At 44.9% G+C, this 18,504-nt stretch overlaps 2 protein-coding genes across 5 annotated transcripts in view; one reads left to right on the top strand and one right to left on the bottom strand.

Moving 5' to 3' along the window:
* Positions 1-204: 204 nt before the first annotated feature.
* On the bottom strand, positions 205-1,437 carry LOC139384620 (RNA guanine-N7 methyltransferase-activating subunit-like protein). The gene is made up of 2 exons (XM_071129438.1): positions 1,268-1,437; positions 205-439 (listed from the first exon to the last, which is right to left on the bottom strand). Exons 1-2 carry the CDS (start codon positions 1,435-1,437, stop codon positions 205-207), a joined length of 405 nt encoding a protein of 134 aa, XP_070985539.1.
* Positions 1,438-2,559: 1,122 nt separating this feature from the next.
* LOC139384807 (homer protein homolog 2-like) overlaps positions 2,560-18,504 on the top strand; it is a 117,504-nt gene continuing 101,559 nt past the window's right edge. Inside the window, exon 1 of one of the 4 annotated variants that reach the window (XM_071129694.1) lies at positions 2,560-3,126. In XM_071129694.1, coding sequence (XP_070985795.1) covers positions 3,122-3,126 — 5 coding nt within the window. In that variant the 5' untranslated portion in view covers positions 2,560-3,121. Of the gene's footprint in view, positions 3,127-17,785; positions 17,907-18,504 lie in introns of those variants that run through there. The other 3 variants (XM_071129693.1, XM_071129696.1, XM_071129695.1) reach the window with 3 other exon arrangements.

The following is an 18,504-nucleotide window of genomic DNA, read 5'->3' as shown; positions in this document are numbered from 1 at the left end:
GAGGGTCTCTCTCCAGGAACAGGGTTGGCGTTTAAACCTACAGGAGGGTCTCCCTCTAGGAACAGGGTTGGAGTTTAAACCTACAGGAGGGTCTCCCTCTAGGAACAGGGTTGGAGTTTAAACCTACAGGAGGGTCTCCCTCTAGGAACAGGGTTGGAGAGCCCCGGGGTGATGTGAATGGGATCACTCCACAGTAAGAGGAGTTCAGTAGCGGTCGTAATGTGATGGTCTCTGGTTGTAGGAGTTGTATCTTCCAGACTGATGCCCACCACCACCCTGGCCGTAACGCCTGTCCCTATCCCCTCCGCGGTCCCTATCCCCTCCGCGGTCCCTATCCCCTCCGCGGTCCCTGTCTCCCCCGCGGTCCCTGTCCCCTCCCCAACCACGGCCCCTGTCCCCTCCCCAACCCCGGCCCCTGTACCCGCCACGGTCCTGTGATCTGAAGAACAGAGGGAGGAAGAGAGAGAGAAAGAGATGTGGGGGGGGGGGGGGGGGGGGAGTGGGAAGAAGACAAAAAACACATCAACCAAATGAACATGTTATCCATCCCAGTAAACTGTAGAATGACATATCAGACCAGCTGCTATTGTTGTGCAGAAACACTTCTGGAAATGTCCTGTTCTTACTACGGCACAGAATAATATGGTCGTCGTTAGCAGTCCAATACTGTGTTAAATATATTAATGATGAAGAGACGGGACAGGGCTGCGTTCAGCAGATCAAAACGGTGTGCAACGTTTGATTGAACAGAAACAGTGGTGTTCTGAACGACCCAGTTGAAGAACCACACGGTTGTGGTAGCACAGCAGGAGATTGTGTAAGGCAGGCCTGGGCAACTCCAGTACTCTGGGGGCTTGCTTGGGGGTCACACTCCCCGCGCCCCCCGCGCCCCCCCCCCCCCCATCCACGGCTAACACACCTGACTCCAATAATCAAGTAATCATGATCTTCATTTTAGAATGCAATTTGTTTATATCAGGTGTGCTTCTAGGGATGGGGGGAAAGTGAGACACCAATCAGGCTCCCCGAGGACTGGAGTTGCCCAGGCCTACTGTAAGGTGTGTTGCACTAGTTTAGAGATTTCAAGTGGTCACACACCCATATTAAATCAGGCCACACTGCACTACCCTCACAAAACTAGAGCAACCATACCTCAGATTGTGGAGGAAACATGTTGTTCAAGTACAAACCGTAACACGATGTAGCAAAACGTTTAATGAGATGAACGCACCCAGTTAGCCAGCTAGTTAAGGTCGTTGTTGTTTACCTGTTGTCTCTGCCCCGGTTGTTTCCACCTCCACGCCCCCCCCAGTCCTCTACCAGTGGCGGGGGGTTGGCGGGGCGACTCACGTACTGCTGGTACTCCGGGTCCTCGAGAGAGAACCGGTGGGCAAACTGCTCCTCATAGTTAGGCGGCGTTTCTGGACCATCTGTCATTCTACAATGAGAGAAATACCAGATACTCACAATTTTTTTTTTTTTTTACATCTTTAGATATACCAGGAAAAGGCCGTGGATTAGCTTCGCACGTGTTGTTGCTAGCTAACTGGCCAGCGGTTCTTTTTCCTTTTTTTGCAACAAACGAAACGTTTTTGCAACATAATCCAACTAATGAATACACCCCAGATTTGGTTGACGTAATAAACTATCCGGGAAACGTTATTTGGCGAACAAAGTTACTTTCGCTTTTCTAGCAAAAGCTATGTAGCTAGCTAGATATATCCGAGTATGGCATAGCTGCGATGCAGCCAAGATAACTTTAGTTTTGACATTATTGTAAAAACTATTGGTTACATCGCAGCTAAGTATGGCATACAATAGGAACCGGTGAAGACAAGATGTAAGAAATTACCTGTAAATTGTATTTATTCAGTAGACAGCTTCGACATGTACGACTGGACAAAATGTTGACAACAAGAATGCCACGGCAAAAAACGTCCCTCTAGGAACACGCTACCGATATCAATTGGTTCCGGATATCACGCGTCCGCCTTTTACCCCCAGAAATAGTCAACACATTTTATTTAAAGATCTCGCCAACTATGAGCAACAAACCTTTTCCACATATTACTTAAGTGTGAACAATCGACATCATCAGAAGTAGGTCAAATAATAAAAACTTGATATTGAACCCCCTGATGGTTGCAGAGAATCAAGTCAAGCACCTGCCACCTGAAGTAAATTGGCGTGGAATGTGACTTGAGGTGGTGGTCAGCTCAACGAGGCCTGAATCAGAAAAAGACAGCCGAAAACCAGCCTCGTCTCCATCTATACGACATGTAAGTGCTGAGAATAGTAGGTTAGCCTATGCCTACCTGCATTATGTGGTAATTTTGGGCCTAGGTCTATCACTGCAGAATTACATCAAATCAATGCAAGGGTATTTGCACAGTTTTATAATAAACACACTGTTTCTTGTGAAGAGCATATTTAATTGCATGTCACAAATACGCCAAAATTCCACTTTTCTCTCTCACGTTTCCCCTGAGAATAGGTTATGAAATAGACCACAGTGTAACTTCATATCCCAGGCTCTTAGAACGCTGTAGAAAGGAGATCATTGTGTGGGAGGAAGGACTGTTGAGAGCAGGTGGAAGCCGCACTGTGTCGCTACTGCTGCTTTCTGCCTGCCTGCCTCTCACGAAACACTAACCCATTGGGGAGGGAGCTGAGAGCGCAGATCCGAGGCAAGGCAACTCCAGCGCAGCAGTCAAGGAATATTCAGCGAATATCATAACTTATTATTTTTTGAAAGCACAGCGTTTATCAGCCTTGCGGCTGTGGATAGAAGACACCGAACGGGTGGGATCATAAGTTGTCACCTCGTCTGAATAAATAAGTTAGGCTAATGAAATGGCATTAGGTTTTTCTGTGAACGCTTGACTATCAGGAGAATCGAAACGCCGCTCAGCTCGCGAGGGAGTGCAGGGATCATATTTCCCTACTCTCTGTGATCGCATTACTTGCTCGCAGCCGATACCCTGGAATGGACTTATCCAATAGCTAATGCCAAGACTGGATCTATTTTAATTACATTGTTTTTAAAGACACTGCATTTTTTTTAAAGTTCGCTTCTTCTAACCTTTTTATAATTGAAGGGTTGTCCCAAAACTCCGCGGCAATGGGGTAAGTATAGAAGGCACAGAAATGGTTGTCCTCTGGAGCGCATGTAATGTTATGACACCTGCTTTCTGTTAATCGTAACAATAATTTGTTTCAAAAGCTTGTCTTGGCATGGAAAGCGTCCCTGCGCGCGGTGTGCGCGCACGGCTCGCCCGAGGTGATACGGTGGAGAATGCCTCCCTCTCCAAACCATTCAGCGTGATAGCTTATCTCCGAAACGTGTCTGATAGCATACGAGTCTTGTTGCCAGAGAGAGACGCACATTTTACAGTTTACCAGGACAAGGTGCAAAACATGGTTCCCATGTAGAATTATTGTCAACAACAACAACAAAAAAGCCAAGCAATGTCACTTTATGATTGACATATTTTGATTTCTAAGCCTATAGGCTAATGACAAATAGTACTATTTTCAACCTCTTAGAACTGAACGAGACGCATGTTACTCTCCTCAGTTATTTGCTACAACATACAGATAGCCTAATGTGCCGTAGACCTATAGGAGAGGAGATCCTATATGGAAGTGCATACTGCATAGGCACTTAATTCTGTCTGATGTTATTATCAGCCCTATTTTACACTATTTACTTTATAGTGCAAACACTGTTATGTCAGTAAGAGAAGTGGCCGACCGGTGGAATCCTCCAATCAGATGAGATCTGTGTGAGGAGGGATGGATGCCTTCACGCTGCTGGCTCAGCTAGCCTGGCTGGACTAGGCAGGTGGAATCTTCCCCGTCATTGCCTCCAGCTCTGTTCTGCTGTGGGAGAATAGAGGTGCCAGAGTCAACTGTGCCCACGCATGAACAAGCCGCCGCAAAGCAAACAGAGAGAGAGGGGGGGGGGGGGGCAGTGTGTGTGGGATGTGATGCCCACAGGGATAGAGGGAGTCTCCTCCTATACAGCTCTTTACACTAGAGATACAGTGAGATAAGGGGGGGGGGCAGTGTGTGTGTGTGTGGGATGTGATGCCCACAGGGATAGAGGGAGTCTCCTCCTATACAGCTCTGTACATTAGAGATATTGTTAAACAAATTATTCAAGCTTTTCAAACCTATTTTAAGTCAAAACTGTAAGTATGCCACTCAGGAACGTTCAATGTCGTCTTGGTAAGCAACTCTACTGTATATTTGACCTTGTGTTTGAGATTATTGTCCTGCTGAAAGGTGAATTCATCTCCCAGTGTCTGGTGGAAAGCAGACTGAACCTTGTTTTCCTCTAGGATTTTGCCTGTGCTTAGCGCCATTCCCTTTATTTTTATCCTGAAAAACTCCCCAGTTCTTAACAATTATAAGCCATACCCATAACATGACACAGCCACCACTATGCTTGAAAACACGGAGAGTGGTACTCAGTAATGTGTTGTATTGGATTTGCCCCAAACGTACCACTTTGTTTTCAGGACAAATAGTTCATTGCTTTGACACATTTTTTTGCAGTTTTACTTTAGTGCCTTGTTGGTCTTTGTAGTTGAATCTGTGTTTGAAATTCACTGCTTGACTGAGGGACCTTACAGATAATTGTATGTGTTGGGGTACAGAGATGAGGTAGTCAATCAAAAATCATGTTAAACACTATTAAATGCACACAGACTGAGTCCATGCAACTTATGTGACTTGTTACACACATTTTTTACTCCTGAACTTATTTAGTCTTGGCATAACAAAGGGGTTGAATACTGATTGACTCAAGACATTTCAGCTTTTAATGTTTTTTTAATGAATTAGTAAAAATGTCTAAAAATACAATTCCACTTTTCACATTTATGTATTCCAATTGAATCCATTTTAAAATCAGACTATAACGCAACAAAATGTGGAAGGTCAAGGGGTGTGAATACTATGTGAAGGCTCAGTAATAGATGTGTTGAAGTTGGGTTGTTGTGGTTGTTTAGCGTCATGATTACAACGACCCCCAGCCTTTGTCATCTGATATCAGTCATCTCAACTGTTTTACTCTGAAGCTTTTTATTTTGTGGTCTGAACATTGAGATTCAATTATCTTGATATAGATGATATGTAAATAAATACATGTGTATTTAGATGGAGAGGGAGGCTACTTTATAAATCCCAGAGGGGAAAATGTCAAATCATATTGAATATTTAGAATGATTTATCTTGGTCTCCTTCTGCATCTGGCCTTTACCTCCTCACATCAAGCAGGTGTCTGTTGGCAAGGCATCTGGCATTTACCTCCTCACATCAATGCATCTGGCCTTTACCTCCTCACACCAAGCAGGTGTCTGTTGGCAAGGCATCTGGCCTTTACCTCCTCACATCAATGCATCTGGCCTTTACCTCCTCACACCAAGGCATCTGGCCTTTACCTCCTCACACCAAGGCATCTGGCCTTTACCTCCTCACATCAAACAGCTGTCTGTTGGCAAGGCATCTGGCCTTTACCTCCTCACACCAAGGCATCTGGCCTTTACCCTCTTCACACCAAGGCATCTGGCCTTTACCTCTTCACACCAAGGCATCTGGCCTTTACCTCCTCACACCAAGGCATCTGGCCTTTACCTCTTCACACCAAGGCATCTGGCCTTTACCTCCTCACATCAAACAGCTGTCTGTTGGCAAGGCATCTGGCCTTTACCTCCTCACACCAAGGCATCTGGCCTTTACCTCCTCACACCAAGGCATCTGGCCTTTACCTCTACACACCAAGGCATCTGGCCTTTACCTCTACACACCAAGGCATCTGGCCTTTACCTCTACACACCAAGGCATCTGGCCTTTACCTCTTCACACCAAGGCATCTGGCCTTTACCTCTACACACCAAGGCATCTGGCCTTTACCTCTACACACCAAGGCATCTGGCCTTTACCTCTTCACACCAAGGCATCTGGCCTTTACCTCCTCACATCAAACAGCTGTCTGTTGGCAAGGCATCTGGCCTTTACCTCCTCACACCAAGGCATCTGGCCTTTACCTCCTCACACCAAGGCATCTGGCCTTTACCTCCTCACACCAAGGCATCTGGCCTTTACCTCTTCACACCAAGGCATCTGGCCTTTACCTCCTCACATCAAACAGCTGTCTGTTGGCAAGGCATCTGGCCTTTACCTCCTCACACCAAGGCATCTGGCCTTTACCTCCTCACACCAAGGCATCTGGCCTTTACCTCCTCACACCAAGGCATCTGGCCTTTACCTCTTCACACCAAGGCATCTGGCCTTTACCTCCTCACATCAAACAGCTGTCTGTTGGCAAGGCATCTGGCCTTTACCTCTTCACACCAAGGCATCTGGCCTTTACCTCTTCACACCAAGGCATCTGGCCTTTACCTCCTCACACCAAGGCATCTGGCTTTTACCTCTTCACACCAAGGCATCTGGCCTTTACCTCTTCACACCAAGGCATCTGGCCTTTACCTCCTCACACCAAGGCATCTGGCCTTTACCTCCTCACACCAAGGCATCTGGCCTTTACCTCCTCACACCAAGGCATCTGGCCTTTACCTTCTCACACCAAGGCATCTGGCCTTTACCTCCTCACACCAAGGCATCTGGCCTTTACCTCTTCACATCAAGGCATCTGAATCAAACACTTAATATGAAGCCATGCAGCTGCAACGACTAGTGTTGACATGTCATCGTGACTAGACACAGTCATCAGATTATTATGGGTGTGTGTTGTTGCATTGAATCAGTACCTAGACTGACATATCAAACAGTATTTAATATAACAATGACTGAATACGATCTGTTTTGGTGCTGTGTGACGTGAGAAGGTTCAGTTCATGACTGAGTTTCCGTGCTCAGTGAAAGGAGAAGGATGTTGCTATGTTTTCTCTTCAGAGAGAGATCGTCATGAGGGTAGTCTTGGAATGTGTAAGGAACCAGTCTAGCACATCTGAGTCATACTCAAGACACAGTACTGTATCAACTCACCCAACCGGTCTGGGCTTTAGGAACTAGGCGTTCTGTGTCAGTGTTTCCCCTAGCTCAGTCATTTTCCAGGCAGGGCCCCGCAAACCCCCCCCCCCCCCCTAAATCACCCCTCAGTCAACATCTAGGTCCTCCTTAACCCGGTGTTTAAACTGAGAACCAACTTGAAGTCAACTTATATTTTAGTCCGGGACTAACAGTGAGGTGGTAGGAGAAAGACTGTATTGTGGTCTTATGTCATTCTGGGAGTGGTTGCTGAACCTACCTTACTGCAACGTATGGTGATAACACAGACCTGGAGGAAGGTCGCACCACCTCTCTTCTGTTGATCCCGCTCTTCCTTAGCATTCATCACACCTTCTTACTGTAGTTTGACTTCTACCTGTCTCCCTTGTAATTCAGTCATCACACCTTGTAATTCAGTCATCACACCTCGTAATTCAGTCATCACACCTTATTAAACACTGAGTGTAAAAAACATTAGGAACTCTTCCCATGATAGACTGACCAGGTGGAAGCTATGATCCCTTATTGATGTCACTTGTTAATTCCACTTCAAATCAGTGTAGATGAAGGGGAGGAGACAGGTTAAAGAAGGATGTTTAAGCCTTGAGACAATTGAGACATGGATTGTGTATGTGCTCCATTCAGAGGGCGAATGGGCAAAACAAAATATTGAAGTACCTTTGAACAGGGTATGGTAGTAGGTGCCAGGCGCATCGGTTTGTGTTAAGAACTGCAACTCTGGTGTGGTTTTCACACTCAACAGATTGGTCCACCACCCAAAGGACATCCAGCCAACTTGACACAACTGTGGGAAGCATTGGAGTCGACATGGGCCAGCATCCCTGTGGAACACTTTCGACACCTCGTTGAGGTGTTCCTAATGTTTTGTACACTCAGTGTATAGTCTCAGTTCTCCTTGTAATTCCTAGTCATCATCACACCTTCTCAATATGTAGCCCCAAAGCCAATTCCTGTTTTGACCGTCTTTCCTTCCAGTTCTCTGCTGCCAATGACTGGAACGAACTGCGAAAATCACTGAAGCTGGAGACTCATATCTCCCTCTCTAACTTTAAGCACCAGCTGTCAAGAGCAGCTCACAGATCACTGCACCTGTACATAGCCCATCTGTAAATAGCCCATCCAACTACCTCATCCCCATACTGTTATTTATTTTTTGCTCCTTTGCACCCCAGTATCTCTACTTGCACATTCATCTTCTGCACATCTATTAATCCAGTCTCTATCACTCCAGTGTTTAATTGCTAAATTGTAATTATTTCACCACTATGTCCTATTTATTGCCTTACCTCCCTTATCTTACCTCATTTGCACATGCTGTATATAGACATTTCTACTGTATTATTGACTGTATGTTTGTTTATTCCATGTGTAACTCTGTTGCTGTGTGTGTCGCACTGCTTTGCTTTATCTTGGCCAGGTCGCAGTTGTAAATGAGAACCTGTTCTCAACTAGACTACCTGGTTAAATCTAGTTTGATACTGGTGTCAGTAGTGAAGCTCAATACCTTGGACAATCTAGTTTGATACTGGTGTCAGTAGTGAAGCTCAATACCTTGGACAATCTAGTTTGATACTGGTGTCAGTAGTGAAGCTCAAAACCTTGGACAATCTAGTTTGATACTGGTGTCAATAGTGAAGCTCAAAACCTTGGACAATCTAGTTTGATACTGGTGTCAATAGGGAAGCTCAATACCTTGGACAATCTAGTTTGATACTGGTGTCAATAGGGAAGTTCAATACCTTGGACAATCTAGTTTGATACTGGTGTCAATAAGGAAGCTCAATACCTTGGACAATCTAGTTTGATACTGGTGTCAGTAGGGAAGCTTGGAGATACATTTTAAAGGGGATATGTGTAACTTCTCAAACAAAACACACGGAACAAACCGTTCCATTCCAGCCAGTCCGAGTACAGCTCAGTCCTGCCTATTCAATACTTTTAAACAGAAATTAAACTACAGATTGTGCCTTTTTTACAGTTGAATGTGTGAGCCAGACATGGGAGCACAGCCTTGTAATGTCCTGAATCATAATGCAATGACACAATAGATGAATTATTTACAGTATTGATAGTGTTCAGATGACTGTTGATAAGGGGGCAGATGAGTGTGGACATATTGATCTTTAGTGGTGTTGGTCCTGGCCTTGGTTTCCCCTTCAGGCTGGGGTTATAGATTAACTACGGTGCCTCTCTCTGTCTCTCTCTGTCTGTGTCCCTCTCTCTCTCTGTCTCTCTCTCTCTGTCTGTGCCCCCCTCTCTCTCTCTCTCTCTCGCTCTCTCTCTGTCTCTCTCTGTCTGTGTCCCCCTCTCTGTCTCTCTCTCTCTGTCTGTGTCCCTCTCTCTCTCTCTCTGTCTCTCTCTCCCTCTCTCTCTGTCTCTCTCTGTCTGTGTCCCCCTCTCTCTCTCTGTCTCTCTCTGTCTGTGTCCCCCTCTCTCTCTCTCTCTCTCTCTCTCTCTCTGTCTGTGTCCCCCGCCCTCTCTCTCTCTCTCTCTCTGTCTGTGTCCCCCTCTCTCTCTCTCTGTCTCTCTCTCTCTCGCTCTCTCTGTTTGTGTCTCTCTGTCTCTCTCTGTATGGTGATGATACCAGTATGGTGATGATACCAGTAGGGTGATGATACCAGTATGGTGACGATATCAGTATGGTGAGTAGGGCTGTGATGATACCAGTATGGTGATGATACCAGTATGATGATGATACCAGTATGGTGATGATACCAGTATGGGGATGATACCAGTATAGTGATGATACCAGTATGGTGGTGATACCAGTATGGTGAGTAGGGCTGTGATGATACCAGTATGGTGATGATACCAGTATGGTGATGATACCAGTATGGTGATGATACCAGTATGGTGATGATACCAGTATAGTGATGATACCAGTATGGTGATGTATACAAACAGATAACTCTTTGGTCCTTTAGAAAGCCTGGTACTAAAGGTGCTGTATGTCAAGTATTGTGTGCTATAGCCTGGTACTAAAGGTGCTGTATGTAAAGTATTGTGTGCTATAGCCTGGTACTAAATGTGCTGTATGTCAAGTATTGTGTGCTATAGCCTGGTACTAAAGGTGCTCTATGTAAAGTATTGTGTGCTATAGCCTGGTACTAAAGGTGCTGTATGTAAAGTATTGTGTGCTATAGCCTGGTACTAAAGGTGCTCTATGTAAAGTATTGTGTGCTATAGCCTGGTACTAAAGGTGCTGTATGTAAAGTATTGTGTGCTATAGCCTGGTACTAAAGGTGCTGTATGTAAAGTATTGTGTGCTATAGCCTGGTACTAAAGGTGCTGTATGTCAAGTATTGTGTGCTATAGCCTGGTACTAAAGGTGCTGTATGTAAAGTATTGTGTGCTATAGCCTGGTACTAAAGGTGCTGTATGTAAAGTATTGTGTGCTATAGCCTGGTACTAAAGGTGCTGTATGTAAAGTATTGTGTGCTATAGCCTGGTACTAAAGGTGCTCTATGTCAAGTATTGTGTGCTATAGCCTGGTACTATAGGTGCTCTATGTAAAGTATCAATAGGGAAGCGATTTCAAGGTATTTTTGGATGCCGATTTTTTATTTTTTTTTATTTTTTTAATATATATATATATTTTTTTAATTTAAATTTTTAAATGTTTAAAAAATGATTTTTTATTGATTTATTATTTTTATACCTTTATTTAACTAGGCAAGTCATTTAAGAACACTTTCTTATTTTCAATGACGGCCTAGGAACAGTGGGTTAACTGCCTTGTTCAGGGGCAGAAAGACAGATTTTTACCTTGTCAGCTCAGTGATTCAATCTTGCAACCTTACGGTTAACTAGTCCAACGCTCTAACCACCTGATTACAATACACTCCACGAGGAGCCTGCCTGTTACGCGAATGCAGTAAGTAGCCAAGGTACGTTGCTAGCTAGCATTAAACTTATCTTATAAAAAACAATCAATCAATCATAATCACTAGTTAACTACACATGGTTGATGATATTACTAGTTTATCTAGCTTGTCCTGCTATAATCGATGCGGTGCGTATCGTTGCTCCAACGTGTAACTAACCATAAACATCAATGCCTTTCTTAAAAACAATACACAGAAGTATATATTTTTAATCCTGCATATTTAGCTAAAAGAAATCCAGGTTAGCCGGCAATATTAACCAGGTGAAATTGTGTGACTTCTCCTGCGTTCATTGCACGCAGAGTCAGTGTATATGCAACAGTTTGGGCAGCCTAATTTGCCAGAATTTTACGTAAAAATGACATAACATTGAAGGTTGTGCAATGTAACAGCAATATTTATACTTATGGATGCCACCCGTTAGATAAAATACGGAACGGTTCTATAGTTCACTGAAACAATAAACGTCTTGTTTTCGAGATGATAGTTTCCGGATTCGACCATATTAATGACCAAAGGCTCGTATTTCATTATGTTATAATTAAGTCTATGATTTGATATTTGATAGAGCAGTCTGACTGAGCGGTGGTAGGCAGCAGCAGGCTCGTAAGCATTCATTCAATCAGCACTTTAGTGCGTTTTGCCAGCAGCTCTTCGCTGTGCTTCAAGCATTGAGCTGTTTATGACTTCAAGCCTATCAACTCCCATGATTAGGCTCGTGTAACCGATGTGAAATGGCTAGCTAGTTAGCGGGGTGCGCGCTAATAGCATTTCAAACGTCACTCGCTCTGAGCCTTGGAGTGTTTTTTTCCCCTTGCTCTGCATGGGTAACGCTGCTTCGAGGTTGGCTGTTGTCGTTGTGTTCCTGGTTGGAGCCCAGGGAGGAGCGGGACAGACACTATACTGTTACTGGCAATACTAAAGTGCCTAGAAGAACATCCAATAGTCAAAGGTGTATATGAAATACAAATGGTATAGAGAAAAATAGTCCCAATAATTCCTATAATAACTACAACCTAAAACTTCTTACCTGGGAATATTGAAGACTCGTGTTAAAAGGAACCACCAGCTTTCATATGTTCTCATGTTCTGAGCAAGGAACTTAAACGTTGGCTTTCTTACATGGCACATGTTGCACTTTTACTTTCTTCTCCAACACTTTGTTTTTGCATTATTTAAACCAAATTGAACATGTTTCATTATTTATTTGAGGCTAAATTGATTTTATTTATGTATTATATTAAGTTAAAATAAGTGTTCATTCAGTATTGTTGTAATTGTCATTATTACAAATAATTATTTTTTAAATCGGCTGATTAATCAGTATCGGCTTTTTTTGGTTCTCCAATAATCTGTATCGGCTTTGAAAAATCATAATCGGTCGACCTCTAGTATAGACAGACTGATTGATTGGCAGTACAGCCCTAATATATAGACCGACTATGATTGACAATAGGAATCCAATCAGCCACTCATAAACACCACAGTCACATTAGTTGTAGTGGAAATGACTGCAGATCAAAAGCTGTGTTGTCCTGGAAACCAGCCGGATGGTGCATCTGGTTTCTATCTGACCTCTTCTTGTCCTGGTCAGGCTGAGAGGACAGACAGACGGCAGACACAATCAGCAGAGGGAAGGAAAGAGATTGAGAGAGAGGGAGACACTGAGAGATTACTAGGGATAGTGTGTGAGACTGAGAGAGAAATCACCAGAGAGGAAGATCTCTATTTAAAGTAAGTCCTCACTGACAGAGCTGTGACCCTGACCAGCTGAGAGGGCTGTCACCCTGATGCAGGGTCGACCAGCTGAGAGGGCTGTCACCCTGATGCAGGGTCGACCAGCTGAGAGGGCTGTGACTCTGTGTCCAGGGTTAGCTAGATTCTAATCTCCTGCCCCAGCCAGAGAGAGCGTAAGTAAGAGCAGTTAAAGGGCTTATTGTCATTGACCAGGTGACAAGGAGGCATTGTGGCTGTGCTGTTGTCTACCCAGTACTCACACACCCCTAACATTCTTCACACTACCAAGCTGAACTGGTCGGGCCTGATTACACATCCACCGTAGCTGCTGGAACCTGCTAGATAGGAGGATGTTAAAGATACGATCCAAGAGAGGACAGTGAGGCTTGGGTCAGCACGGTCATGTGACGTGTGCCTGAGCGAGAGAGAGACGGGGCTGAAGTGTTAGGGTCGTGGTGGAAAGAGTGAGACAGGGCTGAAGTGTTAGGGTTCGAGAGAGAGAGCTGAAGTGAGGACTCCATGACTACTAAAAGAAAGGGGACAGACTAATGGAGAATTGGAGAGACGTCTCCTCACCAGATGGTTGAGGGGTTTGGGCCATCTGGGATGGCTTGATGCTGCCATGGAACTGCCCTCTCCTCACCTCCTTCCCACCTTCCTTTCTCCTCTCCTCCCTGCTCTCCTCTTCTCCTCCCCTCACGTTCTCCTCTCTCCCCTGCTCTTCCCTTTCTGCTCTCCTCTTCTCCTCCCCTCCCTTTCTCCTCTCCTCCCGTTCTCCTCTCTCTTCTCCTCCCCTCCTGTTTTCCTCTCTTTCTCCTCCTCCTCCCTTTCTCCTCCTCCTCCCTTTCTCCTCTACTCTCTCTTCTCCTCCCCTCCCGTTCTCCCCTCTCTTTTCCTCCCCTCTTTCTCCTCTCTCCTCCTCCTCCTCCGTTTCTCCTCTACTCTCTCTTCTCCTCCCCTCCCGTTCTCCTCTCTCTTCTCCTCCCCTCCCGTTCTCCTCTCTCTTCTCCTCCCCTCCCGTTCTCCTCTCTCTTCTCCTCCCCTCTCGTTCTCCCCTCTCTTCTCCTCCTCCCTTTCTCCTCTCTCCTCCTCCTCCCTTTCTCCTCTCCTCTCTCTTCTCCTCCCCCCCGGTTCTCCTCTCTCTTCTCCTCCCCCCCCCCGGTTCTCCTCTCTCTTCTCCTCTCCTCTCTCCTCCGCTCCTCCCTTCTCTCCTCTTTTCTATCAGTGACCACAAGTGATGCAGTAAGTAAACATCAAATCACCAAAACATGAACCCTGTGATCTCTAGCTGACTCATCTCACCAGGGACTTACTGAGTCAAGATGCTGCCATTTTTTTTACAACATTGGAACAGATAGAAATGTCATGTGTAGAGATGGCAGATTGTCTATTTCAATTCAAGGGGCTTTATTGGCATGGGAAACATGTGTTAACATTGCCAAAGCAAGTGAGGTAGGTAATATACAAAAGTTGAAATAAACAATACAAATTAACAGTAAACATTAGACATACAGAAGTTTCAAAACCCCCCTATTCTATATGACAACATAATCATGTCTGTTCTATACAATACATTTCTATCTGAATCTACGCATCCCAAAATGGTACCCTATTCCCTATATAGTGCACTTCTTTTGACCAGGGCCCATAGAACTATTGTTGTAAATAGTGCACTATTTAGGGAATAGGGATTCATTTGGGACTCAAACCTACCCTCTGACCCCATGACATCATTAGTGAAACAGAGCAGTTGTTTGGATTAACACACAGGTGGTGGTATCACTGTTATCCCACTGAGCTGGGATCTGCTGCCTGGCTACACACCAACTGTCAGACTACACACACACACACACACACACACACACACACAAGCTGCTCATTCAGGCGGCAGTAACAGACCAGAAAGACTTCCCTCATCTGTCTGACGATCTCTATTCATTTCACTAATGATAATTCATTTCAATTATTGATTTGAATTAACAGAGAGCTATAATTCTTTGTTCACTGTTCCTCGGTCACAGACGAGAAATTACTCAGCTGCGTCAAAGTCAATGTGTTCCAAAAAGCAGAATGATCTGTATTTTTTCAGATAGTCATATTGTAGATAGTAAGGTGCTGTTTGGTGTAGAGTTAAAAAAGAATTACTGTTGAAAAATGAATGTTTTACAAAAAACAGGGATTTTTTTTTGTGTGTGTGTTCTGTCCAAATATATGCAGTGAGTGACCCAGATCTGTTGTTCGCAGCCTCGTACCTCTCTTCAGTGAGTGACCCAGATCTCTGTTGTTCACAGCCTCGTACCTCTCTTCAGTGAGTGACCCAGATCTCTGTTGTTCGCAGCCTCGTACCTCTCTTCAGTGAGTGACCCAGATCTGTTGTTCGCAGCCTCGTACCTCTCTTCAGTGAGTGACCCAGATCTGTTGTTCGCAGCCTCGTACCTCTCTTTAGTGAGTGACCCAGATCTCTGTTGTTCGCAGCCTCGTACCTCTCTTCAGTGAGTGACCCAGATCTGTTGTTCGCAGCCTCGTACCTCTCTTCAGTGAGTGACCCAGATCTGTTGTTCGGAGCCTCGTACCTCTCTTCAGTGAGTGACTCAGATCTGTTGTTCGCAGCCTCGTACCTCTCTTTAGTGAGTGACTCAGATCTGTTGTTCGCAGCCTCGTACCTCTCTTCAGTGAGTGACCCAGATCTGTTGTTCGGAGCCTCGTACCTCTCTTCAGTGAGTGACCCAGATCTGTTGTTCGCAGCCTCGTACCTCTCTTCAGTGAGTGACCCAGATCTGTTGTTCGGAGCCTCGTACCTCTCTTCAGTGAGTGACCCAGATCTGTTGTTCGCAGCCTCGTACCTCTCTTCAGTGAGTGACTCAGATCTGTTGTTCGGAGCCTCGTACCTCTCTTCAGTGAGTGACCCAGATCTCTGTTGTTCGCAGCCTCGTACCTCTGGTCCCCAGGAAAACAATCCCCCCCCACCACCACTCTGGGACCTGTGGTGCCACCTCTGTAATCACCACACAATGTTACAAATGAGAAAACATATTCTATTTGTATCATCAATTATCTAAAATGTTTTACTGACATAGTTTGGCTTGCGCATATCAAACATTTTCTGTAAAACCATCAACGTTTGTATTTATTCTAATGGTGGCGAGGAAGGGATTCCATCGTTTTACGTGGCTCAGTGTAGCCGGCAGGCCGCTCGGACAGAATGTAACAGGCTGTTGGTGCAATTTCAGGTAAGAGCTCAATAAAACAAGTCTAAAATATCAGGAAAATGGCCACATTTTAAATGTCCACATGTCAGCTATTTAAAAAAACAACAACATTGATTTGCTATTACCATTTATACTGTAGGAGTGTTGGGCTGAACTATTCTGTCTACACTGTCCTGCTATTACCATTTATACTGTAGGAGTGTTGGGCTGAACTATTCTGTCTCCACCTTCCTGCTATTACCATTTATACTGTAGGAGTGTTGGGCTGAACTATTCTGTCTACACTGTCCTGCTATTACCATTTATACTGTAGGAGTGTTGGGCTGAACTATTCTGTTTCCACCTTCCTGCTATTACCATTTATACTGTAGGAGTGTTGGGCTGAACTATTCTGTTTCCACCTTCCTGCTATTACCATTTATACTGTAGGAGTGTTGGGCTGAACTATTCTGTCTACACTGTCCTGCTATTACCATTTATACTGTAGGAGTGTTGGGCTGAACTATTCTGTTTCCACCTTCCTGCTATTACCATTTATACTGTAGGAGTGTTGGGCTGAACTATTCTGTTTCCACCTTCCTGCTATTACCATTTATACTGTAGGAGTGTTGGGCTGAACTATTCTGTCTACACCTTCCTGCTATTACCATTTCTACTGTAGGAGTGTTGAGCTGAACTATTCTGTCTACACCGTCCTGCTTAGAGGGGGGCAACTGTCAGGGGGAGGGTCATGCACCACGTAGTTATCACTCGAGACGGGATCATTTTTTTGTGCATGTTTACACAACAGTATTGTCCCTGGAGAACCTCTGAAAATGTCCCTGTGCTATCGTCAATGTGGAAAGAGGCTCTGCTTTCTCCCACTGCGGCAGGTTTGTCACACACTTCATCAGCCACTGTGACTAGAGCACTGAACATATCCCAGGACAAATATGTTTCTTAAAGTTCTCCGGACTGCGTTTGTGATCTTTTTAAACCGTAGTTAAACTGGATGGATCGTAGGCTGGGGGCCTGTCTCTGCCAACGTGTCCATGTCTTGAGAAACAACAGTGTCAACACTCTCTACTCTTGTCTGGTCTGAGAAAGAAGGGGAATAAAACCCAACTGTTGCTGTTGTCTCAATGAAGTGTTAATTAACTGTAACAGCAAACGGGGAGGGGACGTTTATTCTTTTACATCCAGCTCCAGTCATGTGGCATTTTGAATGTGTGTAGTCTCTCTCTCGCTCTCTCTCTCTCTCTCTCTCTCTCTCTCTCGCTCGCTCGCTCGCTCGCTCTCTCTCTGCCCTCTCTCTCTGTGCCCTCTCTCTCTCTCTCTGACTTCAGAGTGAGAGCAGCTGAAATCAAGGGTGTGTGTGTGTGTGTGTGTGTGTGCCTGACGACAGTACAGTGTTTAGTCCAACAGAGAACTTCCTGTACAGAACAGGGTCTCATAGTAGTTGCTGCAGGTCAGGAGACAACCTCTGTTTGGGGAGGTTGCGGCACTGCGTTTGGGGAGGTTGCGGCACTGAGTTTGGGGAGGTCAGTGGTCACCAACCTTTTCTGAGTCGAGATCACTTTCTGAGAATTACCGCTCAGATGACTTATTAACAAGACTTACAAACGTAAGCCTATGCAACATTAACCAATTGAAAACAGTATTGTAGCAATGAGGTTTGTGCAGTAGGCTAGAGGATATTGGCCCAATACATTATCACTACATACTGGCTGTGCTTGAATTGCCTTGCCAATGTTCTTCTCAGATCATTTTTGAAATGATATGTATAACAGATGAGGTATATGATCACACTGGTAAAATATAATTTGTATGAGGCACTGTAGCCTGTCACCCGACACCCCGTCCCTCCTCCCTCCCTCCCTCCACTGGGAAAAAGGGGACACAGTCTTCCAGCTGATGGGGAAACTCATGCACCAGTTCATGTTGTTAATCCCATGACCAGAGAAAAGAGACAAGCAGATGATCAACAAGTCAAGTTTATAGGAACAACTTTTCTATAGGCATTAATTACAGCCCAGTGCTGGATGTAGCGCGAGTGGAAGTAGGAAGTATGGCTATAAAGTAGGAGGTATGGCTATAAAGTAGGAGGTATGGCTGGCTATAAAGTAGGAGGTATGGCTGGCTATAAAGTAGGAGGTATGGCTGGCTATAAAGTAGGAGGTATGGCTGGCTATAAAGTAGGAGGTATGGCTGGCTATAAAGTAGGAGGTATGGCTGGCTATAAAGTAGGAGGTATGGCTGGCTATAAAGTAGGAGGTATGGCTGGCTATAAAGTAGGAGGTATGGCTGGCTATAAAGTAGGAGGTATGGCTGGCTATAAAAGTAGGAGGTATGGCTGGCTATAAAAGTAGGAGGTATGGCTGGCTATAAAAGTAGGAGGTATGGCTGGCTATAAAAGTAGGAGGTATGGCTGGCTATAAAAGTAGGAGGTATGGCTGGCTATAAAAGTAGGAGGTATGGCTGGCTATAAAAGTAGGAGGTATGGCTGGCTATAAAAGTAGGAGGTATGGCTGGCTATAAAAGTAGGAGGTATGGCTGGCTATAAAAGTAGGAGGTATGGCTGGCTATAAAAGTAGGAGGTATGGCTGGCTATAAAAGTAGGAGGTATGGCTGGCTATAAAAGTAGGAGGTATGGCTGG

The sequence above is a fragment of the Oncorhynchus clarkii genome, chromosome 26, assembly GCF_045791955.1.
Source record: "Oncorhynchus clarkii lewisi isolate Uvic-CL-2024 chromosome 26, UVic_Ocla_1.0, whole genome shotgun sequence".
Taxonomy (NCBI): domain Eukaryota; kingdom Metazoa; phylum Chordata; class Actinopteri; order Salmoniformes; family Salmonidae; genus Oncorhynchus; species Oncorhynchus clarkii.
This window is presented reverse-complemented; position numbering and strand designations above follow the sequence as displayed.

Coding starts and splice junctions, on each gene's coding strand:
- LOC139384620 (XM_071129438.1), bottom strand. CDS start 1,437: ATGACAGATGGTCCAGAAACGCCGCCTAACTATGAGGAGCAGTTTGCC. Junction 440..1,267: donor AACCGGGGCAGAGACAACAG/GTAAACAACAAC, acceptor TCTGTTCTTCAG/ATCACAGGACCGTGGCGGGT.